General features: G+C 36.6%; 3 protein-coding genes and 2 long non-coding RNA genes across 7 annotated transcripts; 1 reads left to right on the plus strand and 4 right to left on the minus strand.

Moving 5' to 3' along the window:
• Window positions 1-2,539: 2,539 nt before the first annotated feature.
• Window positions 2,540-8,665, minus strand: LOC104719597 (transcriptional corepressor LEUNIG_HOMOLOG-like). 2 transcript variants are annotated; one of them, XM_087469185.1, is made up of 15 exons: window positions 8,570-8,665; window positions 8,379-8,440; window positions 8,201-8,275; window positions 7,938-8,035; window positions 7,694-7,803; window positions 7,323-7,605; window positions 7,162-7,240; window positions 6,960-7,056; window positions 6,669-6,718; window positions 6,462-6,583; window positions 6,231-6,291; window positions 5,996-6,061; window positions 5,862-5,906; window positions 4,587-4,654; window positions 4,430-4,487 (listed from the first exon to the last, which is right to left on the minus strand). In XM_087469185.1, exons 6-12 carry the CDS (start codon window positions 7,427-7,429, stop codon window positions 6,047-6,049), a joined length of 531 nt encoding a protein of 176 aa, XP_087325311.1. In that variant the 5' UTR covers window positions 7,430-7,605; window positions 7,694-7,803; window positions 7,938-8,035; window positions 8,201-8,275; window positions 8,379-8,440; window positions 8,570-8,665; the 3' UTR covers window positions 4,430-4,487; window positions 4,587-4,654; window positions 5,862-5,906; window positions 5,996-6,046. The 2 variants fall into 2 exon arrangements, with proteins under 2 accessions (XP_087325310.1, XP_087325311.1); XM_087469184.1 differs by lacking the exons at window positions 6,231-6,291; window positions 8,570-8,665 and adding an exon at window positions 2,540-3,058 and having other exon boundaries at window positions 8,379-8,556.
• Window positions 8,666-10,523: 1,858 nt separating this feature from the next.
• LOC104719596 (putative NAC domain-containing protein 94) lies at window positions 10,524-12,010 on the minus strand. The gene is made up of 3 exons (XM_010437541.3): window positions 11,617-12,010; window positions 11,189-11,523; window positions 10,524-11,110 (listed from the first exon to the last, which is right to left on the minus strand). Exons 1-3 carry the CDS (start codon window positions 11,813-11,815, stop codon window positions 10,631-10,633), a joined length of 1,014 nt encoding a protein of 337 aa, XP_010435843.2. The 5' UTR covers window positions 11,816-12,010; the 3' UTR covers window positions 10,524-10,630.
• A 1,524-nt stretch (window positions 12,011-13,534) lies between these two features.
• Window positions 13,535-14,886, minus strand: LOC147937308 (uncharacterized). Of its 2 annotated transcripts, none has more exons than XR_015568057.1 (4): window positions 14,626-14,886; window positions 14,133-14,552; window positions 13,986-14,039; window positions 13,535-13,864 (listed from the first exon to the last, which is right to left on the minus strand). It is a non-coding gene; the product is annotated as an uncharacterized LOC147937308 (long non-coding RNA). The 2 variants fall into 2 exon arrangements; XR_015568058.1 differs by having other exon boundaries at window positions 14,133-14,395; window positions 14,619-14,886.
• Window positions 14,887-21,518: 6,632 nt separating this feature from the next.
• Window positions 21,519-22,633, plus strand: LOC104719594 (paired amphipathic helix protein Sin3-like 3). Its single transcript, XM_010437539.3, has 3 exons — window positions 21,519-21,666; window positions 22,026-22,178; window positions 22,271-22,633. The coding sequence occupies exons 1-3, from the start codon at window positions 21,644-21,646 to the stop codon at window positions 22,494-22,496; spliced, it is 402 nt and encodes a 133-aa protein (XP_010435841.2). The 5' UTR covers window positions 21,519-21,643; the 3' UTR covers window positions 22,497-22,633.
• Window positions 22,634-22,965: 332 nt separating this feature from the next.
• On the minus strand, window positions 22,966-24,420 carry LOC147937309 (uncharacterized). The gene is made up of 3 exons (XR_015567786.1): window positions 24,349-24,420; window positions 23,372-24,238; window positions 22,966-23,296 (listed from the first exon to the last, which is right to left on the minus strand). It is a non-coding gene; the product is annotated as an uncharacterized LOC147937309 (long non-coding RNA).
• Between the last annotated feature and the right edge of the window lie 139 nt (window positions 24,421-24,559).

A 24,559-nucleotide genomic window follows, 5' to 3' on the forward strand; every position in this document is an offset into this window, starting at 1 on the left:
AGCCATACAACCAACCAACCCTACAGGCTTTGCACATTAGAGATGGGGACATATAGTCCCTTCGGTTCACGGCGATAGGTTGCGTTATCGGTTTCCCAAACCACTCGTGTCCTGAAGCTTGGTACCGGACGTACTGTTAGTTGACCTATCGATCGTATCAGAGCCAAGTCTGATCGAACGATCTTACCCAATAATCAAATCGCCGATCAACCACTTACCGGGCCGATACTTCCGAACGACTTGTCGACCACCCGACCGATCAATCCAACATACGGCTCGTATCATCAATCATTCGATCACTAGATACGACTCGCAATTGAATCAACGGTTAATCCTCGATCGATCCGTCCATTGCCGCAGATCGTCTATGACCTCCCGATCGGTCCGACGCTATGATCAAACCGTCGATCATCCTTTGATTGGTTTGACCCGATTGTCGAACCGTCCCTCATCTCATCGTACCGTCGAGAGATAGGTAGCATGTGCATCAGTTCGGATGATGTACCAAAGTACTCGCCGAGCTGCACCCCCTTTTTCTTCTTAGGCATATATGGACGATGGATGGATGATGATGGTGTCCTGGAGTGAAGGCCACGCCCTATATTTATAGGGTCCTGACCGAAGTCTAGGCCCCAAAAGGTACCTGTCCGACAAGACCGTTCGATCGCTCCCATTCGATCGCGTACATTCGGTCGTGCCTGTCCCGCCGTGCCTATTCGGCCGTGACCGTTCGTACATGTCTGTTTGGTCATGCATGTTCGGTCACTGCGTCCCATGATCGCCCACGAGCTTCCCAGCTGACCTGCACACTGTCCACCACCGTCCAGCTGGCCGAGCTCGGTCGAGCTCCTTGGCAGCTGGTCGAGCTAGTGGCAGCTGGCCGAGGTAGTGGCAGCTGGTCGAGCTGATGCTAGCTGGCCGATAGCTGTCCGCAGTTGATCGAGAGCTGTCTACAGCTGGCCGAAAGTTGTCCCCAGCTGGCCGATAGTTGTCCCCAGCTGGCCGATAGCTGTCCTTAGTTGGCCGCAGCTAAACTAACTTGTTCATCGAGCTTGTTCACCTCATATTCCAGCTGGATGAACTTGTAGCTTAGCTACTTAAGCTCATCTAGCTATCCATTTCCGTAAAACTAATTGCCCCTCTTTAGGATCGCGGGACACGGGCGTTACAGGTGGCTACTACTTTCTGTAAGGTCGATGTGGGGAATGGGGTGAACACATCATTTTGATATAATTGGTGGTTGGACACGGGTAGACTCATTGTAGTGGTAGGGGAGCGAGGTATTATTGATTTGGGGATAAGCCGGCAGTGTTCTGTGGCAGAAGCGTGGGTTCCACGTCGAAGCCGGAGGCACCGGGGAGATCAGTTAAATGTTGTGGAGCAGGCTTTGTCCTCTCGGAGGGACATGCTCCTGGAATCAGCTGATCAAACACTATGGGAGGAAAGAATGATGTGTTTAGGCTGAAATTCTCAACTAAGGATACCTAGAACCATATTCGAACCACGGCTAGTACGATCTTTGGCATAAGGGGGTTTGGTTTACGCATGGTACACTCAAATTCTCCTTTTGTGTGTGGTTGGCTGTTCAAGATCGACTTTCGGCAAGGGCTCAAATGGTAGCGTGGAATTGTGGGGCTGCAGGGACTTGTGGTTTTTGTAACTCCACGTTAGAAACTAGCGATCACCTATTCTTTTCCTGCTCTTTTGTTTCTGGAGTGTGGTCAACTCTTGCCAAGGGGTTGTTTAAAGCTCACTATACAACGGATTGGTTAAATTTAATTGATCATCTATCTCTTCCTCAACTTCCCCGAGTTGAGGGTTTTCTCCTCATGTATGTCTTTTAAGTGGTGGTGTTTACTATTTAGCGTGAACGTAATGGCAGACGACATGGTGATTCACCTCATTCTGCTGCATATTTGGTCGGATGGATTGATAGGAAAGTTTGGGATCAGCTTCTGGCGATTGGTCGTTTGGGAGACTGCTGGTAGGATGAGGCTTTTCAAGTGTGGCTACGTTCTCATGTTTAGTATTTTCATATGCTTTGTTTCAAATTTTTAGTTTCAATAAACTCTCAGAAAACGCTGCACTAGTTGGATCACTGTATTTTTCTTTTGAATATAATGTAACATTAAATTCTCAAAAAAAAAAAAGTCATCATAGAGTTTAAGCATCTAATGATGTTTCTATTTCTAAGTTTATCATCTAACGCTGAAGATTAAGAGTCTAATGGAAGTTGTGGTTGTTAAGAATATGTTTTAATTATAAAACTTTTCTGCACTCTTAAGTTTAATGTGATGATGATCAAGTCTATTGGATGTTATTAAGTATGAGTTATATGAAACTTTTTTGCTACTGTTTTCAAGTATTTGTGTTTTTGGAGAGGACAAATCAGAGAATTTGTAACGTTGGAGGGATCTATGGACCTAATCAAAGAATTGTGTTAAGTTTGGTTCAAACCAATTATATTTTAGTTATCCTGAGATCTTTTTTGTTTTTGATTTTGTGTTTTGTTCCACAAACTATGTACTAGATCAGATCGAGAGTTAACCCAACTTGAGAAAAACATTATAGGGTACAACACATTCCAAACATAAACTTGAGAAATCCATTATAGGGTAAATATCTAACCTCAAACATATGAGCAAGACATTCCTAACATGGAGTGACACTACTCCCGCAGTACCGGACTATACACTCTTTAGAGTCATCTAACTAGCATATTCGGAGGTACTACCGTGGGAGGCCGAACCCATAGACCATAGTATGCGGCTAACAATTAAAACAAACAACAAAATGATACAATACTATAGAAAACAAAAAGCAAAAGGATAAGAAGAAGCTGAAATAAAACTTCAGCATCCATAGAATACTGATAAGAAAAAAGAAAAAAAAACTATCAGACCAATAATGAAATCACTCTTTCCACAAATCCGACACCACTATAGATAGTAAACGATGCAGAGAATGGTAATGACGCAAGAGCTCAGTCTACCAACCAAAATGCAAGAACTGTGTTCATGATCAGGAGTCATGACCATACATACAGTATACCACAAAGCTACAAAATGCAGATAAAACATAATTCAAATTCAAATTCAAATTGCCATTTCAACCAAACAGACAACAATAAAGGTGAAAGATTAAATAAAATAATGGAACATATCATATATTGAAAGGTTTACAACTGAACTTTGACATCAGTCATAGAAGTGTGATTAAAAAAAAAGGCATTTGGTAAAGATCAAAAGATCAAAAAAATATCATTTGCATATTCTAACTGAACATACACACCAATGATTCAAACGAGAATCAAGTTTCACCGACTCTAAGAGACCAATAGATAGGCAGTAGGACAATCATATAAAATACTTCAGATCGTTATATTAAAAAAAAAAAAAGAACAAGCCAACAAGTACAAGTGATAAAGTCTAACACACTAATCATCAGTGATCAGTGTATGATGCAAAATTTGGGAATGCCACTTTACATGTTTGAATCGATCACCAAAGATTGAGAGCATAACACAAAACAAATCTATTTATGTTTCAAGAAAAATACTAACATAATCTGCAAGAATTTCAACTACGCTTAAAACAAAGACGTACATGAAACTCATACATGTATCTATTTCATACATAAAACAAGAGACTCAAGTCAGGGGGTATAATTTATAATATCTAGCACAATAAGCATTAGTTGATAATGCAAAATTTTCGTTTCGCAAGCTTTAGAACAATCAATCACCATGAGTTTCGAGCATAACGCCAAACAAATACACTCGAGATTCAAGAATAATATTACCATAAATAATGTGCAGGAAAATCACATAGATTCAATATACGTTATCTACAAAAGACTCCAAGATGCATCTATATTTCATAAACTGAAAGAAACTATCATACACACAAAGACCATAACAGAGATAGTACTTTAAACACAAAATTGTAATGCAGAATTCTAGGATGACATTCACATGTAAAGGTTTTAAACATAAACTCAAAACAATTCATGATACCAAGAAAACTACAATCATAATTGACATAACTCACATAAACTCAAAACAAGATACAAGGAAACTACAATCATGATCTAAATAAGCCACATATATTGTCAAAATAAATATCTTCCAGAGACTCTAAGATGCATCCATTATATAGAATAAGATATCTTATAATAACACACAAGCATTGAAACAGAGAATTAACAATTAAAACACACAATGTAATATTCAAACACCCAACAAAATCAACATTCTTTATCAATGATATTTTAGCAATAAGTTTCTAGAATTTGACGAATAGATCAAAGATAGTAATGATACTTAGACAGCTAACATAATAAAACATTTTAGTTATATATGGTGCTTAGATCTGTAATTTTAAGTTCTATGAAATCAATTTATCACGGAGAAGTCGAGATAAGCATATACCTGATCATAAACCCTGTTACGCTCAGAAATTATCCTTGGCATCAATGAGAATATAAACCTGAGGAAATCAATTAGTTTATACTTCAATCTCTCACTTGTGATTTTCATATACAAGTTTGCAAAGCACATAAAAACAAAAAGGTCAGAAAGCATATACCTGTCAAAGAAGTCTGCTACACTTGAATCTACCCATCTTAAAATCTGAACATCTCCAGAAGCACATACCTGCGCAAATCAGAATTCGTTAGTCTTTCTTATTAAGTGAATGCCATATACTTATACCTCTTCTTCACTTAAGCGGTTAAGCCTTCTTTTCTCTGCTGGTCGTTTTTACCCTCCAACAAGTCACAATCTTGTCTTACGACCTCTTTAGTTTTATATCTAGTCTTTGTCTTAAGACTTTTTAATCATTCCCTTTTGACTCTTTATCCTTTGTCATATATTTCATTAAGTCGTTGGTCTGATTCAAAGCCGATGGTACACACTCTTTAGTTTTCTGTCTAGTCTTTGTCTTAAGACATTTTAATCATTCCCTCTTTCTAACTCTTCATCCTTGTCTTATGTCTCATTAAGCCGTTGGTCTGATTTTTCAAAGCCGATGGTACACAAAATTGTGAACTCTTTAGTTTTCTCTGTCTAGTCTTTGTCTTAAGACTTTTAAATCATTCCCCTTTGACTCTTTATCTTTTGTCATATATCTCATTAAGCCGTTGGTCTGATTCAAAGTCGATGGTACACACTCTTTAGTTTTCTGTTTAGTCTTTGTCTTAAGACTTTTTAATCATTCCCTCTTTTTGACTCTTTGTCCTTGTCTTATATCTCATTAAGCCGTTGGTCTGATTCAAAGCCGATGGTACAACTCTTAAGTTTTCTCTGTCTAGTCTTTGTCTTAAGACTTTTCAATCATTTCCCATCCAAAGTCTTTTTGACTCTTTGTCCTTGTCTTATATCTCATTAAGCCGTTGGTATGATTTTTCAAAGCCGATGGTTCTTTTATGTCTTTTGTCTTAAGACTTGTTAAGCCGTAGGGGTCATTCCCATCCAACAAATCGCAACCTCTTTTCCAATTCCCAACATGCATGCACTACCATTCCCAACAGTTCACAATTTTGCTCGGGACAATGTCCCCAAAATAGAATCTGACAGAACACTATTAGATTAGTGTCTGCCCATGATCTTTTTTGGGTTTTGAAAACACAAAACCAAAACAAAAACATCAAAAACTAAAATCCCCTACATAAGAATCCGCAAAACAAGAAGCCAGAACCAAATGAAGGCTTTGAATTCGTTGTTAAAGAGAGGTTCTTTCTTTGTAGTTGGATCAAGAAAACAAAAACCAAAATTAAAATCTTGATTCCAAAACCACAATAATACAAAAGCCAATTGCTTAAAACAAAAAAACACAAAAACAAAACGAGAGACAGAGTAATACCTCGAAGAAGCGGAGACAAGCCTCAATGGTTTAGATTCGAAATCCCTAAAAAAAAAGTCAAATACATCAAAGGATTAGTAAAATCTCGAAACCCTAAACAAAATCACGAAAATGGTTCAGGGTAAGAAACTTACGAATTGCGAGGAGGAAGAAACAAAACCGATTGAAGTAGCTTCTTGCCCGAATCAATCCAAAAAACCCTAGGTCAGATCAGTACAACATATAGAAGAACGATTAGTAAGTAAAACTGGAAACCCCCCCCCCCCCACAAAAAAAAAAAAAAAAAAAAAAAAAAAAAAAAAAAAAACTGGAAACCCTAAAAAGCCGAAAAAAAAACACGAAGAGGAACAGAGGAGGAAAAACCCTAACCAAATCAATCACGAGGGAGACCAAGCCTAGCCGATTGTAGTATTTTCGTTCTCGAATCAAACTAGAAACGCAAACCCTAGATAGATCAATACAACATATATAGGAACTATTACAAAAGCCATCTGCTTAAATACAGGAAAAATAAATATGATCAAATCATGAACTCAATCAGTTGTACTGGTTCGATTTCAATCCTCAAACAAAAACAAAACGAGAGAGACAGAGTAATACCTCGACGAAGCGGAAATCTGTTGTTGTTGCTGCTGCGGCGAGAGCTGAAATTGACTTTGATTTTGTAGAAAAGATTTCTGAACCTGAGGCCCACCTAAACCTGGTCGAATTTGCTCGATGCCCTGTAACATTTGTCAAGAAACTTAGCAAAAAACTGAGCTTATAATGACAAACAAATAAATTCTGAGAAGAAACACAGTGACTTACAGTTAATGGCCATCCCTTCAAAGGTAGACCACTCACTCCAGGGTTTAATCCTTCACAAGGGAAAAACACAACACCATAAGAATTGATCTAACAAATTGTAAGCAAAAGGTTCTCATGAGGCCATTAGCATATCACACCCTATGTAATTTATCATAACTTTTCAGATAAAAGGTAAGGGATACGTTAATTTTGGAGGCCACAGTCAAATTGAAGGCATGCTACCAGTATTGACCAAAATTATCTTTTAGCTGAGCATATACTCCAGTATGCATTACACTGGATAAATTTTACCTGGCTTTGATTGCAGAATTCCCTGGTCATAAACTGTAGAAGGATCCACTGGCAGTTGTCTCCGAGATGTACCCAGATTGACTTCACTTCTGATTCCCTGCACGTACAAGAGATTCAGATGCACACCCGAAATATTTGATTGGAGACTTGTCTGCTAGAAGATTTGAACAGTCATAAAGTAAGGTGCTCAAGTAGTAGTTACAGTGGGTTGCTGAGTTCGCGACTGAATTTGCTGCAGCGCTGCCGAAACACCTCCTTGATGGTTACCTTGGACCATCTGACTGTTTTGACAGAATGAGAAGGGGTCAACGGTGTGAGGACAGGAAAAACGACAGCAGAAAAAAAAAAACTGAGCCAATTTACCCATGATGATTTGTTGCTGATTTAAGAAGGGCCGTCCTTGCATCAAGATGAGGTTGGGATGTCTCAGAGTTCATTGGATTTGGTTGCTTCATACGTTCCTCGTACATTTTTTTGCAGCCAAAGCACTAGCATTTGACTGTCTAATCATCCCTTCAGAACCAATAGCATTCATTGGACCCCCAAGAGAAGGGTGATTAGGTTCTCTACGTTGCAAATGAGCTTGTCGCATCAATTGAAGTTGCTGAATTTGCATTTGCTGCTCCTTCGCTTTACCTTGTTGTGCCTAAAATTTCAAATCCACTGGTCAGTTAATAAAGGGTAAAAAAAAAAAAAAAAGAGCATATCTCCCCAGATGGTTAGTAGGAAGGCACCTCAATATAAGCTGCAGCAGGCTCTGAATGTTTCTCATTTGTCCTTGCAATGAAGATATCCCACAACACATACCACCACTCAAAGAGAAACCCTCCAGGTGCATCAATTGCTACATAAAAAAAAAACAATCCAAAGAGTTAGGTAATAACTTAGTCTAGATTGACAACACAAGAAAACAATTACATAACAAAACTCAAAATCAAATAAGGATTAAAGTGGAACAAGAAAGTAGTATTATTATACCAACTGAATCAGGTGAAACCTTCCCTTCAGTCATAAACGACTTTGCAGTATTATGAAGTTTCTTCTTCACCAAATAACCATATATATAAACGTCAAGCCTACAAAACCCAAAAAACATGAAAGTAAGAAGAAAAAAAAACAACCCTAGATCAGATCAGTACAACCTATATATATATGTAAGAACGATTAGTGAGTAAAGTAAATCTAGAAACCCTAAAAAAAACAAAGAACACAAAGAGGATCAGAGGAGGAAGAACCCTAACCAAATCAATCACGAAGGAGACCAAGCCCAGCCGATTGTTGTAAATTCGTTCTCGAATCAAACCAAAAACCAAACCCTAGATAGATCAATACAACATAGATAAGAGCGATTACAAAATAAACTTATCAATCCTAGAAACGAATTCATGATACAGAGAAATTGAAATACATACTACTAACCTTAATTTGAAACCAATCATCACGAAGGAGACGAAGCCCAGCCGATCATAATAGTTTCATGCCTAAATCAAACCAAAAACAAGAACCCTAGAAAGATGAACACAAAATATATAAGAGCGATTACCAAAAAAAACTTATCAATCCTAGAAAACGATTACGCGATTCAGAGAAATTGAATACATACTACTAACCTTAAGATTAATTTGAAGACTTCTTCTTCTTCTTCGAGAAAAAGAAAAAAAAAAAAAAAGAGAGAGAAATATTTGGGGAAAAAATATAATAAAGGCGGAGAGGGGAGAACAAAAATCGTACGGTCCTAAATGATGCAATTTAAACAGACCGCAAACGCGTTTTAGAGGCGGAGAAAATTAGCGTTTCTTTTCTTTCTCAACGGTTATATGTAGGCCAATAAAGGCCCATTAATTAAAAAAGCTCCTTGTGTTTTTTTTTCTCACGCTCCCCTGCGACCTTTTGCTTTCTCTCTTCTTCTTCCTTGGTGGTCTTAGGCGGGAAAATCACAAGGTCTCTCTCTTCTTCTCTTTTCTTTCAATTAGAAAAATACATGACATACGTTATTCAACAGAAAAATATATGATACATCGTTTGACCATAGTGGAAGGTGAGATAAGATATGCACATTCGTAAAGTTGTCGAGAATTCTTTTATGGTATGCTGCACTTCCTTCGATAGGTAGAACAAGCTCAGTAAAAATGTTATGACGATATGATATTATATATGTATCTTCCTTTACACTTAGTAATATTTATGAGATTTAGTAATTGATTGCGTAATTAGCCGTTGAGGGGTTTCATATAGAAATGAAATATATTTACTGTCAACTCTACTCAGTCAAGAATGAAATTAGAAAACCAACTTGGCCATCTTGACTCTTGATTAATATATATAGTAAAGCCATTACAACTATCAATAACAATTAAGTGAAAGTTGCATAATCGAAGTCTTTGGTTTTTAAGATATTTGGTAAAATAGACAGTTTTTCAAACTTTATTAGGAAAGTAGTACAGTTCCTATTCACAATTAGTACAATAAACGGTTTATACTGTAGTACAATATTAGAATAACTTTTCTGCCCTCAATCAAATATAATATTTACACATAGTGTCATGGGTATTAAAAAAACAAAACTTTATATTTGCCAATAAGAAATTGTGTATTTCTTTCTTCTTCCTTTTGTTCCTGCTTTTACTATTCTCTCTCTATCATTCTCTTTCTATATATATTTTTATTTTTATTTCTTTTTTATTCATCACATTCCTATTTTCCTAATTAATCAAATATTTCTTAATATATTTTTTGTTTCTTAATTTTTTCCACATACAAAAAATCTATGATTTTTTCTTTATAATTTGATATGCATTTTGTTTTAATGATTTCATATATATTTTATCTTCTATCCAGCAGTATTTGTATACGTTTAAATCATTCAGCATATTAGATAGATTCAAACCATCCAGCAATATTTGTGTACGGTATAAGCCATCAAATATATTGGACAGATTCAAACCGTCCAACAATACTTGTGTACGGTTTAAACCATCCAGCATATTGAAAGTCTAAGAATTAAATAAATTACATATGTACACTTCAAATGTATACAGACATTTGTACACTTAATCATGTGTATGTGTACAGATACAAAATATGTAAAAAATATTTAATATTATCAAATAAAACCATCCAACAAAATGTATATCAAATTAGAAAGAAAAAATATAGATTTTTATATATCTGACAAAATTTTAAAAACTAATTTTTATTGACTAGTATTTTAGTTTTAGATTGAAGGGGTATATAATAAAGAGGAAACAAAATTAATAAAAAAAAAATTGCAAAGATGGAGAGAGGCGAGAGTTGGAGAAATAGATCGGAGAGATAGTTGGAAAAAAAAATTGGAAGGTAAGGAGAGTTGAACAATATCTGATAATTAGAGATAATGACATAATAGTAACTACATCAATTCTCCTTTTTCTCTATTAGACACAGTTTTTATTACATGCACAGTAATGAAAGTCTATTTTTCTAATTTCTAATTTTGAATAGTAATGTGACTACTTTTCTACTTATGTTTTGTAAACGTACTAAAATTCAAAGAAACCCTTGTTTTTTTCGTTTGGGTCTTCAAGAAACCAAAAGCGAAGTAACATTTTTATAAACAATAAAAGATATAAAATTAAATACATACTATTACCGATGGCCTACACTGATTCAAGTGTTAATAGTGCCTATGATCTTTAACTGTTAGTGGAGTACGACGTCGCCGACATCTCACTGACCGTCGTCTCCTCCTCTATCACCATTGATCTTACATTCGGAAGCTCATGAGTCAACGCTCCGGTCAAGTTGCTGAAGTAGTTATTCTCATTGTTGCTTAGAAACAGAGTATCCCCTGTTTCACTGTTTCTCACAAACAGAGCGTCCCCTGTTCTGGCTGTATTGTACGGGACTCCGAGCATCTGAGACGCGAAATACGCAGCAGCTGATTCTGTGAAGCTTGTGTGTTCGTTGACTGGAGAAGTGATACGGTTTTGTCTTGTTGATATGTGGCTGAGAACGTCTGATGAAGCTAAGAGAGTTGTGGTGTTGTGTGATTGTGACTGTGAGTTGTATTGGTTAGTGTCAGGAATCGTTGGATAAACCCAAGATTGTGGGATTGATCTTTGTGATGATACTGCATTCGTCTTCTTGAATATTCTACATATCGCCCATGCATCCTACAAAAGAACTGATTTATTAGGAGTGGTGGGTTCCAAATGAGGGTAACACAAGTTAGGGCAAATCCGATAACTTACGCTTGAAGGAACCTCTTTACTGGTGTTGTTAAGGTTTTGCTTCTTGTTATTGTAACTGGGATATGTTGAGTGAGGAGAGTCAGATACGGAAGGGAGACGAAATTCGTGCATCATCCAATCGGTTTTGACTCCTTTAGCAGCTCGACCACGGTAGAACACTAGCGACTTCTTCAGACCGATACATCGAGTCGAGTCCAATGAGTATATTGGCCGGTCTGTTCCGGTTGCTTTCCAGAATCCACCTCCAGTTACTCGGTTAGGCCTCGTGCTGTTCCGGTATTTCCTGTCTCTTGGACAGTAGAAGTACCACTCTTTCTCCCCCATCGCCGCAAGCTCTTTTAAAAATAAACATCGATTCAAGAAAATGTAAAATCAAAACTTTTGTCTTCCAGAGACTAAAACCAAAAGGTATGAGTTTTGTGGCTTACTTGGGAGATCCCATGGATCGTATTTGTAAATGTCGACTTTCTTGATGAGTTCAAAGGGAAGAGATTTGTGTAAAACCTTTCGTTTCAAGTAGAAACTTACGAGTTCTTCATCAGTGGGATGGAACCTAAACCCTGGTAAGACGACGTCGTCATATCTTTCTATGTTGTTACTCTCTTCGTCATCCATAACTAGAACCATAACACACAGAAAAAGTACTTTTTGAGATTAAGAATACATTGACCAAAAGGTAATGAAGAGGAAGAGAGAAATTTATAGAGGAAAGAGGGGGGGGAGAGAGAGAGAGAGAGAGAGAGAGAGAGAGAGAGAGAGAGAGAGAGAGAGAGAGAGAGAGAGAGAGAGAGTAAGATTGGGAAGAAGGAAGAAGTTTCTTAGAGAAGAAGAAATGTGTTCATAGGGAAACGATAATTGGACCAGAAAGTGATGCGTAGATACAAGACCAATGTCTCTAGACTAAGTGGATCGATTTATGCAAGAAAGATATGAATGAATCTTTGGTTTCGTCGTTTCTTAGAATTAATTATTATTATTTTTTCTTAATTTTAAGGACTTTTCAAACTTCGAAGTTATTGTGAACTTCGTGTTCGTGTTCGCAAAAGGTTGTAATTTTAGTTATAGCCTTTAAATGAACTGATATACTATCTGTTACGTAAAATATGATATCGCAATTCCCCAAAATTACTTCATTCCATTCCATGTCCCTTTAGGCTTTAGGCTTTAAACGTCAAAATACAAATGAATATCCATATAATTATCATGTCTACCAATATGTTTATTTATGCATTATGGAGCTGAGAAAAATCAACAAATGCATTATGCAAGATTCAAATCTGGATAGTGTGATTCACTGATGACATTATTGTTAAACATTATGGCTATGTTTTTCTTATTATGTAAAAAATATTGTAAAGAAAAAAAAATTAAAATCTACCTATAATATATGATTTTTCCATTTATGATGAGCATGCACGTCCAAATATATAAAATATTTGTTCTTAAAAGTGGGTTTGTGATATGAAATATGCTATCAGCAATCTTAAAAGTATATATAACTTGTATATATGTTTAGTCCAAAATTACGGTCTCTTATAAGAATTTTCGTATATTTATTTAAGGCTACAACCAAAGTAGACACATATATACGTGTAAGTAAATATTTATCAAAATCAAGATTTGAAAAATTACAATATAGTTTTATCAGAACAATCTTTAAACAATCTAACCACATATATACAATTTAAAGATCTTTTTAAGATTAAAACAACTGTAATTTTTCATTGGTATAGAAAAATAAACAAAAGAAAAAACCCATTGGTAAAATCGAAGGCATTGCTTAAGTTTGCTATATATGTTTCCGAGTCTGAGACATGTAAAAACATAATGTAGAAATGGAGATCTCGTGGTAAAAACTTTAAAACAGGATGAACGAAAACATAATTCAAGATGAGAGAAGTCCAGAAATAAAATAGGCCTGGGTTTTTAAAACCAATGTAATACAGGTTTGGAAGTTTGGTCAATAGCTTTAAACCTAAGCTTTGTATTTCTTCTCTTTATATGTGAAACATTAAAGTTTTCAACCCTCGTCTTAAAATATTTGTTAATACTTTGAAAATTCAAGTATACAAGTATATAGAACAAAAAAAAGTTCATACATATAGTAGTCAAAAATAAAATGCTTCATGGTTGGATTTTACAGCTAAATTCATATCTAACTAATATCTAACAGCTAAATTCATAAATAAATCTTGACTGGATTGGCAAAAACGAATAAGCTTTAAAACGAAGCATTGTCACTAGAAATAAAATATGTTAAATTTGACAAATCAAATATTGTTTCTTCGTTAGGAGGACATACTGTATTGTGCGGATAAAAACCCCTTTAAAGGCCCCTAAAAGATACAAAACAAAATTTTCGGTTTTATAGAAATTGAAACTATATGAAAACCATTCGGTTTAGTTACGGTTCTTACGGTCCTAAGTACAAATGGTATTTTCAGCAACAAAAAAAAATAACAAAAATCACTATCAATTGAATCACAGAATTTTAATCCAATAAAAATCCCTAAAGCAGAAACTGATGAAACAATAAAATCACACAATCAGCCTGTATCGGGCCTCATCGTCAGAGCCAGAGGAAGATGATGCTGGAGGTACACTTGCCTCTCGGTTCATAACACATTCGCATTCCAATGGTCCTATCACTAATTCTTCCGAAATGATCTCTTCAACCTACAAAATATAATAAATGAGGGAGAGACATTTGAATGAGGTTTTTTTTTAAAAAAAAAACAGTGATTGTGAGATAAAGAAATGGATATTTTTTACAGCGTACAATGACTTGATTACAAACCTTGATAGCAAGACTCACAGAGACCTTGCACAAAACAATCGCATCATGCTCCACCTGAAAGAAGAAACAAAGAAAACAGGTGGGACAAGTCACTAGTGACAACAATCCCCACCTATGAAGAGGATTTTGAAAAATCAAGAAGCAAACCTGCAATGTTCTTTTAGTTTGAAACTTTGTAAAGCAAAACTCCTCCATCTTCCACTTAGGCCTCACTTCGTTTGTATCACTCTTAGGAAAGAAGTTGAATGAAGTCTTTAGTCCAGTGCTTGTGCTGCTCTTATCGGTTATCACTTTTTTATCACCTCCTGAAACCCATATCCCGCTTGGAGTGCTCCATTTTGTTTCATCATCAGCAGTGCTCTTACGAGAGAAGAAGTACCACACACAGTTTGATTTCAGCCTAGATTTGGCTGAGATAATCAACAAAAACCAGACGCAGTTCAATCCAAATCATTCCAGTACAAATCACATGCAGTTTCATCCTCATTGAAGCAGAGAGTCACACAAAATAGCCAAAAACAATTGTATCATTCCAAGATCAGACTACATGATTCTTCAGCAAGAAACCTAAACAATTCATCATCCCAGATATCAATAAAAAGCTAGCGCATCATGGTAGCAAATATGACGAACCTATTACCTCCTAGGGATCGTGGTTGTAGAAATCGACATCAGCAATTGCATTGGGATAGCTTTTGTTCAACAGCTTCCTCCTCAAATAGTAAAATAGCAATTGTTCATCACTCGGTTCAAATACGTGTAGAACTTTGAACTCTCAAAATGTTTAGGATCGGACAACAACAGATGTGACTCTGTTTTTTGTCTCTCTCTCTGTTTTTGTTGTACACTCAATGTATTCTTCGTTATTATTATACTCGATTCTTGTAGACGAAAACCACACATTTTTATTATATATATAAACTGTATTTATAGGTTTACATGACACACTTTGACTAAGGGACACGTCTCTAGAAGACAACCCAATGTGGAGACACACACAAATACATGTGTAACTGTTTTGCAGTTAACTATTCTATTCGTATCTCTTCGCTGTGTCATACGAATAGTTTATACATAACACAAATCAATTACTTAACTATATAATATAAGACTCTTCTAATATAATAAAATAAAGACTTGATCACATTCTAACACTCCTCCTTGATCATGGCTTCATCTTCACCCCTAGCTCTTCTCGTAGAGACTCAAACCTTAACGTGTTAAAGGTTTGGTTAAGATATCAGCGACTTGAAATTCTCCTGGACAATGTTCAAGCTTGATCTTTCCTTCTTGTTCAGCCTCTCTTACGAAATGATACTTGATGTCAATGTGCTTTGTTCGACGATGTTGAACAAGATTTTTTCCTATAGCAATCGCAGATTTGTTATCACATAGGACCCTTATACCTTTTTCAGCCTTGAATCCGATCTCATTCACCAGTCTTTGTAGCCATATTGCTTGATTTGCTGAGGAGAAAATCGCAATGTATTCTGCTTCAGCGGTTGATTGAGCAACCGTCTTTTGCTTGCTTGAATTCCAACAGCATGCACCCGATCCAATTGAGAAAACATAGCCGCTAGTACTTTTCTTGTCTTCAACTGAACCACCCCAATCACTATCAGAAGATCCCACCAACTCTGGTTCTTCTACTTGTTTGAATTGAATCCCATATGTCAAAGTCCCTTTAACATATCTAAGTACTCGTTTTGCTTCTCGAAGATGTTGCACTGTTGGAGATGCCATGTAACGAGACAAGTAAGAACTTGCATGCATAATATCTGGTCTTGAAGCACAAAGATACAAGAGTCCTCCAATCATGAATCTATATTTTGTAACGTCTTCAATTTTCTCATCTATGACTTCCTTCTTCTTGTAGTGAGGAGTTAATGGTGTTGACAAACTTTTACAGTCTTGCATTCCAAATTTCTTCAAAATCATGTGATAAGAAAATGCCTTCTTCGTTTTGATTCACTTCCATGCCAAAAAAGTAACTTAGTTCTCCCCAGTCTGTCATTTCAAACTCATTCTTCATCTCCTCCTTGAAACTTTCAATCTCTTCCATGTTGCTTCTCGTGACTATGATGTCATCAACATATAGACTAACCACCAATATCTCCTTTGAGATCTTCTTCACATAAAGTCATTCTTGATAAAATAACCGTCAATGCGCCCATACCATGCTCTAGGTGCTTGCTTTAAGCCATAGAGCGCCTTGTAGAGTTTAAGAACCTTTCCTTCTTCTCATTCTTTTACAAAACCTGGTGGTTGTTCTACATAAATCTCCTCTTCCAAGTCTCCATTTAGGAACGCTGACTTTACGTCCATTTGGAAGAGTTTCCATTTGTGTTGAGCCGCAATCGCCATTAACGTTCTGATCGTATTGTATCTTGAAACTGGTGCAAACGTTTAAAGATAATCCACACCATATTCTTGTGTGAATCCTCTAGCCACCAATCTCGCCTTGTGTTTGATTGCTTCTCCACTTGCATTAGTCTTCAAACGTAAGATCCATTTGACACTAATCACATTTTTATCTCTTGGTCTCTCCACAACTTGCCACGTCTTATTCTTTTCAATCATCCTCAATTCTTCTCTCATGATTTCTATCCACCTCTCATCATTTATTGCTTCCTCCAAATCCTGAGGTTCTTCAGCCATCATAAGACACATTTCATGTATATGAGCCATCTCTTCAACTTTATCTGTTTGTTCCATCAAATCGTTGATTGATTTGAATCCTCATGGACCAACATAGTCTTCTCCTTCTTCTGTATTTGAAATTTGAAGTTGATTGAAAGCGTTACTTACTTGATCTATTTGAGCATTTCGATCATTTCCTCCTCCTTGTTCTTGTGAGTTGATCTTGACTTGTGATAGAATCGCTTTTCTTTCTCCTTTTTCATCATGGCTCCATGTTCTCTTCTCATCGAATGTCACATCTTTTGACACTTCGATCTTTTCTTCATTTAGCAAAAACACTCTATATCCTTTTGATTCGTTACTGTAGCCTACAAATATCCCTTGTTTGGCTTTAGTGTCAAGCTTTCTTCTCTTCTCATCCGGTATGTGTATGTAACATACACACCCAAAAACTTTCAAGTGATCAACTCTTGGTTTCTTCCCACTCCATATCTCTATTGGTGTAACTCCTTTCTCCAGTGACTTAGATGGGAATCTGTTTTGCAAGTACATTGATGTTGCAATAGCTTCAGCCCAAAACTTGTTAGATAACTTCTTCTCTTCGATCATTGATCTTGCCATCTCTACAAGTGTTCGGTTTCTTCTTTCCGCAACACCGTTTTGTTGTGGAGAGTAGGGAGTTGTTATCTCATGATGTATGCCACTTTCTTGACATAGATTGATGAATTCTCTTGATATAAATTCACCACCTCCATATGTTCTAAGCCTTTTGATCCGATTCTCCGATTGGTTATAAGGCTTGAATATCTTGAACTTTGTGATCACTTCACTCTTGTTTTTCAAGAAATACACCCAGGTCATCCTTGAGAAGTCGTCAATAAACGTGAGAAAATACTTGCTTCCATTTATTGACTCTGTTTGCACTGGACCACACACGTCCAAATGAATAAGCTCCAAGGTTTTGTTTGTGTTGCTTTGAGATTTCTTTGGGAAACTCCTCCTTGATTGTTTTCCCATCTCACAAGCCTCACATATGCTTTTTATTACCTCAAACTTTGGAAGATCTTCTACACTCTTTAGCGTTTGCATTGTCTCCATCTTGTCATAATTCACATGACCAAAACGCTTGTGCCAAAGACTTGTTTGTTCTTCTTTCTCCTCGAAAGCCACATGCGCTTCTTCTCTTGATTTTTTCCAATGAATTGGAAAACTTTTGTCCTTCATCTTGATGTCCAAGATCTTCCTTCCTTTTAAATCTTGAATCACACATTTGTTGTCTTCAAAGATGACTCGATATCCGTTGGATATCATTTGAGAGACACTAAACAAATTTCTTGCTAGTTTGGGTACGTAAAATACATCTTTGATGACATGACATCCTTTGTTTGTGAATACTCTTATATCTCCTTTGCCTTCGGACACAACCTTTCCACCGTTACCAATCCTTATGGTAATTTTCTTGCTGCGATCCAAGGTGATAAAGTGTCCAACATCTTTAGACATGTGGTTGGTGCATCCGCTATCTACCAACCACGTCTCTTCTCCAATTGTTGAGATCTCTTTTTATTCAACAGAACTAAAGAGCATATGACACTCATCTTCATTTTCTTCTTCTGATTCTTCAATACTTAGATGTGCTCTTTCACCTTTTCTAAGTTTTCAATATCTGGCTATGTGCCCTGGCTTGTCGCACACATAGCATCTTCTTTCATTGTTTGCACCTCTTTGTGAAAAGCTTTCACTCTTCTTTCTGAAACAATCTACCTCATTGTGATTGTTTTTCTTACACACGCCACACCACATGTTGGCCTTCCCATGGCGAATTTTGTTTTGCTTGTTTCCTCCCCTTGGGCCAAGCTTTTCTCCATAAAACGCACCCGCATTGATACGATCTTCTCGGATGTTCCTATCAATTCTGTGACAGAAAGAGTTTATAGGTCTTTTGTTTGTTCAAGTACCCCAACGATACTGTAGAATTGTTGTGGTACGGAGATTAGAATCTTTTGAACCATTCTGTGATAGAAAGAGTTGATAGGTCTTTTGTTTGTTCAAGTAACCCAACGATACTGTAGAATTGTTGTGGTATGGAGATTAGAATCTTTTGAACCATTTGGTAATCAGACTTCTCTTCTCCATGAACTCTTAGTTGATTACTCAGATTAATCAACTTAGTTGTGAAATCATTGATGGTTTCACCCTCCTCCATCTTCAAATTCTCATACTCTCTTCTTAAGGTCTGAAGATTAATCATCTTCACTTGTGCACTTCCTTGGAACTCCATTTCTAAAGCGTTTGAAGCCTCTCTTGCGGTCGATGCGGGAGCAATTCTCGGAAAAATAGATTATGAAACTGCACTTTGAAAGATTTGGAGAGCCAATATGTCTTTCATAAATTGATCTTCTCTCTCTTTGATCGATGCCAGTGTAGCGTTTTCAGAAGTTGAACTCACTGTGATTCCGTTTTCGACAATCTCCCACAACTTCCGTGTCTTCAAAATGGTAATCATTTTGATTTTCCAAAAACCGTATGATTCACCATTGAAGATCGGAATAACTTGCTGCACTGTTGTCTCCATGGCTCTGATACCATGTAGAACTTTGAACTCTCAAAGTGTTTAGGATCGGACAACAACAGATGTGACTCTGTTTTTTGTCTCTCTCTCTGTTTTTGTTGTACACTCAATGTATTCTTCGTTATTATAATACTCGATTCTTGTAGACGAAAACCACACACTTTTATTAGATATATAAACTGTATTTATAGGTTTACATGACACACTTTGACTAAGGGACACGTCTCTAGAAGACAACCCAATGTGGAGACACACACACATACATGTGTAACTGTTTTGTAGTTAACTATCCTATTTGTATCTCTTCGCTGTGTGATACAAATAGTTTATACATAACACAAATCATTTACTTAACTATATAATATAAGACTCTTCTAAAATAATAAAATGAAGACTTGATCACATTCTAACAATACGAAGCCTCTAGGAAGCAACAAAGAAGTTATCAGTGCCGTAGAAACCGTGGAAGACTCCGGCGCCGACGTAGAAACGGCGGCCATAGATTCCAGAAATCCGCTACTTGCCTTTAGGGTTTCTTAGTATATCTGTTTGAAACAAGATTTCTGCAAGAGTTAAAACGAAACTGGATTTATATATGTATGAAACCAAGATTTCGGAAGAGTTAAATGAAAATGGATTTAGATTTACTCTATGACGGGATAACGTAAAGAGAGAAGCTGAGATTGGAGACTACCTTCGTCTCCAAGAAATGGCTTCTTTCTTCGTTCCCGTTTTCGCTTCGAAAGGTAGAGAAAAAATACTTCTAATTTAAAAATATTCCTAAGTCGATGGAAAAGAACATCGAACCCTCTAAGTGAGGTAGAAGGTTCACTTTACCAAATCAGAATTTTTTAACTATAGATCGAACCCTCTAAGAGAGAAGGTTTTTTTACCAAATTAATATTTTATTTGTAGATCGAACCCTCTAAGTGAGATAGAAGGTTCACTTTACCAAATCAGTATTTTTATTTGTAGATCGAACCTTCTAAGTGAGACAGAAGGTTCACTTTATCAAATCAGTATTTTTATTTGTAGATGGAACCGTCTAAGTGAAATAGAAGGTTCACTTTAGCAAATGAGTATTTTCTTTGTTGGTTTTTGTAAATTAAGTAAATAACCCATTTATTAACCCTCTAAAAATGTTTCTCGACTTTTACAGCTGCATCAAATCCAAATTCTTCTACAAGAAAACATATCAATGAGAAAGGAGTGACAACCAATTGATTGAAACAGAGACAGGTGTAAATATACAAATCCAGCAACGACGATGAAGTAAGAACTAATAAGAAGGAGGTTGTTACATACGTATGTAGGTTTAAGTCTCTTGTGGGTTGCAAGTTCTCTGTTGAACTCTAGTATTTTGAAATATAAAGATAGCTAAAGCCCCATTCGTTCTTCATGCCTAAACGGAACTGAAATCAAGAAAATACAAACAAGAATGCTATATATAGCCATGATCGTCTAAGATATAAGCTCACTCATAAATGGTTCCATGAATTCTAATAAGTAAGAATTTACTAACAGTTCCATCATTAGCAATATATGCACCTCACTCGAATTATTACCCCGTAGAAAAAGCTAAGGCAGTTGGCTCAATTCTTATTTTCCACCATTTGATGAGATTCCCCTTTGACTTACGCAAGTCAGGTTTCAATCCAAAGGATAGAAAACATAGAAAAACATGTACATATATGACAAAAAGTAGCACATGTGGAAAGACTTAATTAACCTGGTGTATTTTATCATTCTTTGTTTGTCATCTTGAATGAAAACCTCAGTCGATCCGTATAGACAAGACGACACTATCTCCATACTAGAGTAACAACATCTTGCAACGGTGGTAAATCTCCAAACTCCACAGGAGATACATACTCCTTCCCAAAAAAAACTCATCATCCGTAACTGTCAACAAAGCCAATTCTGACTACATTCACATTTGCCATATGGCAGACTAATAATAACAAACATAACAAGGATTTATTGTTACATTAATAATTTCTACTTATTAACTTCCATTAATTGCAACTCAAACTACACTAAAAATAGTCTAATAAGAACAAATTAAAAATAGATGCATACCAATACCAATGTCGCAGTCAGTTCCAGTGTGGCCATCAGAGCCACGCTTCTTGATCAGTTTAACTTTGAGTATGATGCTCAACGGAACGTGCATTAGTCAAAATTCTCCTTCCACCAATAATGAAACCACTACAATAACAAATCTAAACCGGCCCTTAACCAGAACCAATCGACATCCCACCCAAACCAAACCAAAACAACCAGCTAGTACAAGACAAAAAAAAATAGTTTCGAAAAATTTTGCTTTTCCTTTTGAGATTATTAGGGTTCACGAGAGAGAGAGATCTTCTCCTCCACAATTCTTCCTCGTCTATATTGCTCGATTGTGTCTAAACTCTTCTCCAATTTCTCTGCTTTCCCTGTATATATGATGGCGCTTACCCCTCAGACGTGAGTTTTTGGATTTTTGACTTCAGTATTTTTTTAGCATATATGTATGCTTTTATTATATAACGCAATTTCTTGTGTCTGTGATGCGTGGGGTTTATAATCGAAACTGTAATTGTAAACTGCGGTGTCATACCTCATTGATAATACATCCTGAGACTGTAATTGTATTGGATTTTGGTTATTGTTTTTGTTGCTGCCTGCTAAGACTGAGAGATGTTTTCTATTTGTGGCCGATTGCGATTTCACGTGATAGTCTCTTGCTGTTTGATTTCATACTTTTCCAAAAATGTATGTTAGATTTCAGGTTATTGCAACAGTACTATTATATACACTTAAAAAGGTTTTGAATAAACTCTTAGGGTTGGAGTCGGAGGAGCTGTTGTTGCTGCTAAACCCAACTTGACAAAAGAGGATGCCAAGAGATTTCTGAAACAAGTCAAGAGAGAGTTTGCTGACAGTGTAGGAAAGTATGCGACATTCCGTCAGCTCATGATAGATTTCAAGGATGGCAGGTTGGGATATATTTAGATATCTCTCACAGTAAAAATTTGTTACAATAAGATTTGATAATAAAAATCGAATGTCGAATTCTGTTTTCTTGCAGGATCGACATAGATGCTATGCTTTTGAAGGCTAATGAGTTGCTTCAAGGACATAACAAGTTGATTATTGGTTTCAACGTTTTCTTGCCAGAACAAGATAAGGTAAAAGTCGACGAGGATGACAATCTATCACCCGATGAAGCACCTTACTACAAGGATACTACTGTAAACCAGACCATAAGGCAGATTGTGAAGATCAACTTAGAAGATGGGAACACGGACCTGTAATAAACTATTCTATTTCTTGATCGGTTGCTAGAACTCTTATATGGATTATTTTTTTTTGATTCTATATTGACGAGAGTTTAGTTCCCCTCGAAAACAAAACAATACACAATCACTTACCTGCAATGTGGGTCTCCTTATATATGCACTGCTCTACAGCCTCTACTTTGTCGATCTTGAAAACTAGTGTTAAGTTTTCTGATCTCACCTTCCTGTGCGGACCAAAGCTCACCTCAGCACATATTCTGACCACACACTATACCATTGGATCTTAAAGATTCTCTCACTGTCTTAATTCTTTCTTATGAAGGTGTATGCTGGTGTGATCGAGTCTTGAATTCCAAATTGCCACAAGAATGCAATCATATCTACTGAATCAACTATTTGCAGATACGATGGCCAAGATGTTTAAGGGATTCAGGTTTACTGTGACAAAAGAGAGAGCATTTAAAATCTTACTAATTACGTGATGTTTTAGTGTACCCTTTAAAGGGTTATAATCCCAATCTTCATTGATTGTACTTTTGTTTGATATGCACTTAAACTAATAAAGCAGACATGTAGCGTATTGGAAAATTTACACCAAAAAAAAAAAAAAAAAACCATGTGCAGGTAATTTGCAGACAAATTAGGATTTATTGTTTCTCCTTTCTTTCTCTTCATCACTATGTGCGGGCTTGTGGGATCATGAGCAATGCAGTGGCGGCATCGTCATCTGAGGAAGATGATGAGGTGTCATGTAGCGTATTGTCTCGACCTTCTTGTTGGACATTGTTCTGAGCTATCTCTGTCGGCTGCTCAACCTAGGAAAACGTACTGACAAATTAAAACGGGAGAAGAATTTGGAAGTAAAAAAAAGCAGTAAATAAGGTCTGTACCATGATGGCCGGATTGGGTTCCTCGTCCTCCTTCTTCCTCTGAAACAACTTGCACAAGGAAAAAGTGTCAAAGTTATCCAAGCGATACTCTTCCATGCTCCATGAAGTAAGCTTTTCCTTTTTGTCAATATTCCTAGTGTAGAAATTGAATGGCTTCATTGTCCCGCTGAGATCACTGTTTTGATCTTTAAACTCTTTCTTCTTAGAGCCACCACCTTCTTTTAGCTTCACTCTCCACCTCCCATGTGGAGTCACCCGTTTTGTTCTAGGACCGCGGTTATACTTCCTCGCCGGAGTAAAGAAAAACCATACATTCGTGGTGGACTTGAGCTTTGAATGCCCAGAGAGATTGTAATTGTATGAGAAGTAAGAGATTGTTATAACTTAATAACGTGAATGATCATTAATTACAAGAGTTGTTACACACAGCAACTAATAGAAACTGAGTTTATAATTAAGAAGCGTAAACGAGATACATCAATTCAAGATTCTTATTTGTGCAGATTAGTTCAAACACAATCTAAAACCTTAACGACTCTAGTTGATTACTTACTACCAAAACACTACCAAAGTTTACCAAAATCAGTTCAAGAAACAGAAAGAAATCGAAAACCAAACCTGGTAGATCCCAGGCTTCGTACTTGTAGATATCCACCTCCGCAATTGCATCAGTAAAATCCTCGTTCGACACTTTCCCTTTTAGGTAGATCCTCAGGACTGGGTTGGAAGAAGAAACCAGGAGGTAGTGAAATCGCCAGTTGATAAATCTCTGGCGTAGTTGCAGCCGTGGAAGACTCCGGCGCCGGCGAAGACACGGAGGCCATAGATTTAGATAATGCACCTTAATGATTTAGGGTTTCTGAGTATCTGTATTCAACCAAAATTTTCAGAACTCACAAGTAAAATTGGAATTCGATTACTGTGGAGGACAATCTAAAGAGAGAAGCGGAGATCGGAGGTTACCTAAGGTAACTTACCTTCGTCTCCAAGAAATGGCTTCTTGTTTTAGGGGTTTTCTATCTCGTGCCTTGGTTTTTGTGGTCGGTGGAAGAGAATAATAATAGATCCTCTAGCCGAGTGAGAGGTTTCACTTTATAAGGATTCCATCCACATAATGACATAATTTACTAATAAATACGACTAAACTAAGTTTTTATCTGAAAGATACCACAATTTAGTTTTTTTTTT

The sequence above is a fragment of the Camelina sativa genome, chromosome 10 (genome assembly GCF_030686135.1).
Source record: "Camelina sativa cultivar CO46 ecotype springtype chromosome 10, ASM3068613v1".
NCBI lineage: Eukaryota > Viridiplantae > Streptophyta > Magnoliopsida > Brassicales > Brassicaceae > Camelina > Camelina sativa.

What these genes read in the sequence shown, in the direction of transcription:
- LOC104719597 (XM_087469184.1), bottom strand. Translation starts at nt 7,429, where the DNA reads ATGTACGAGGAACGTATGAAGCAACCAAATCCAATGAACTCTGAGACA. An exon ending in CAGATTTCCGCTTCGTCGAG is followed by an intron (nt 6,062 to 6,461) that starts GTATTACTCTGT and finishes GATCTGACCTAG; the next exon opens with GGTTTTTTGGATTGATTCGG. An exon ending in CTTGTCTCCGCTTCTTCGAG is followed by an intron (nt 4,655 to 5,861) that starts GTATTACTCTGT and finishes TGATTTGCGCAG; the next exon opens with GTATGTGCTTCTGGAGATGT.
- LOC104719596 (XM_010437541.3), bottom strand. Translation starts at nt 11,815, where the DNA reads ATGGTTCTAGTTATGGATGACGAAGAGAGTAACAACATAGAAAGATAT. An exon ending in CGATCCATGGGATCTCCCAA is followed by an intron (nt 11,524 to 11,616) that starts GTAAGCCACAAA and finishes TATTTTTAAAAG; the next exon opens with AGCTTGCGGCGATGGGGGAG. An exon ending in GTAAAGAGGTTCCTTCAAGC is followed by an intron (nt 11,111 to 11,188) that starts GTAAGTTATCGG and finishes GTTCTTTTGTAG; the next exon opens with GATGCATGGGCGATATGTAG.
- LOC104719594 (XM_010437539.3), top strand. Translation starts at nt 21,644, where the DNA reads ATGATGGCGCTTACCCCTCAGAC. An exon ending in ATGGCGCTTACCCCTCAGAC is followed by an intron (nt 21,667 to 22,025) that starts GTGAGTTTTTGG and finishes ATAAACTCTTAG; the next exon opens with GGTTGGAGTCGGAGGAGCTG. An exon ending in ATAGATTTCAAGGATGGCAG is followed by an intron (nt 22,179 to 22,270) that starts GTTGGGATATAT and finishes GTTTTCTTGCAG; the next exon opens with GATCGACATAGATGCTATGC.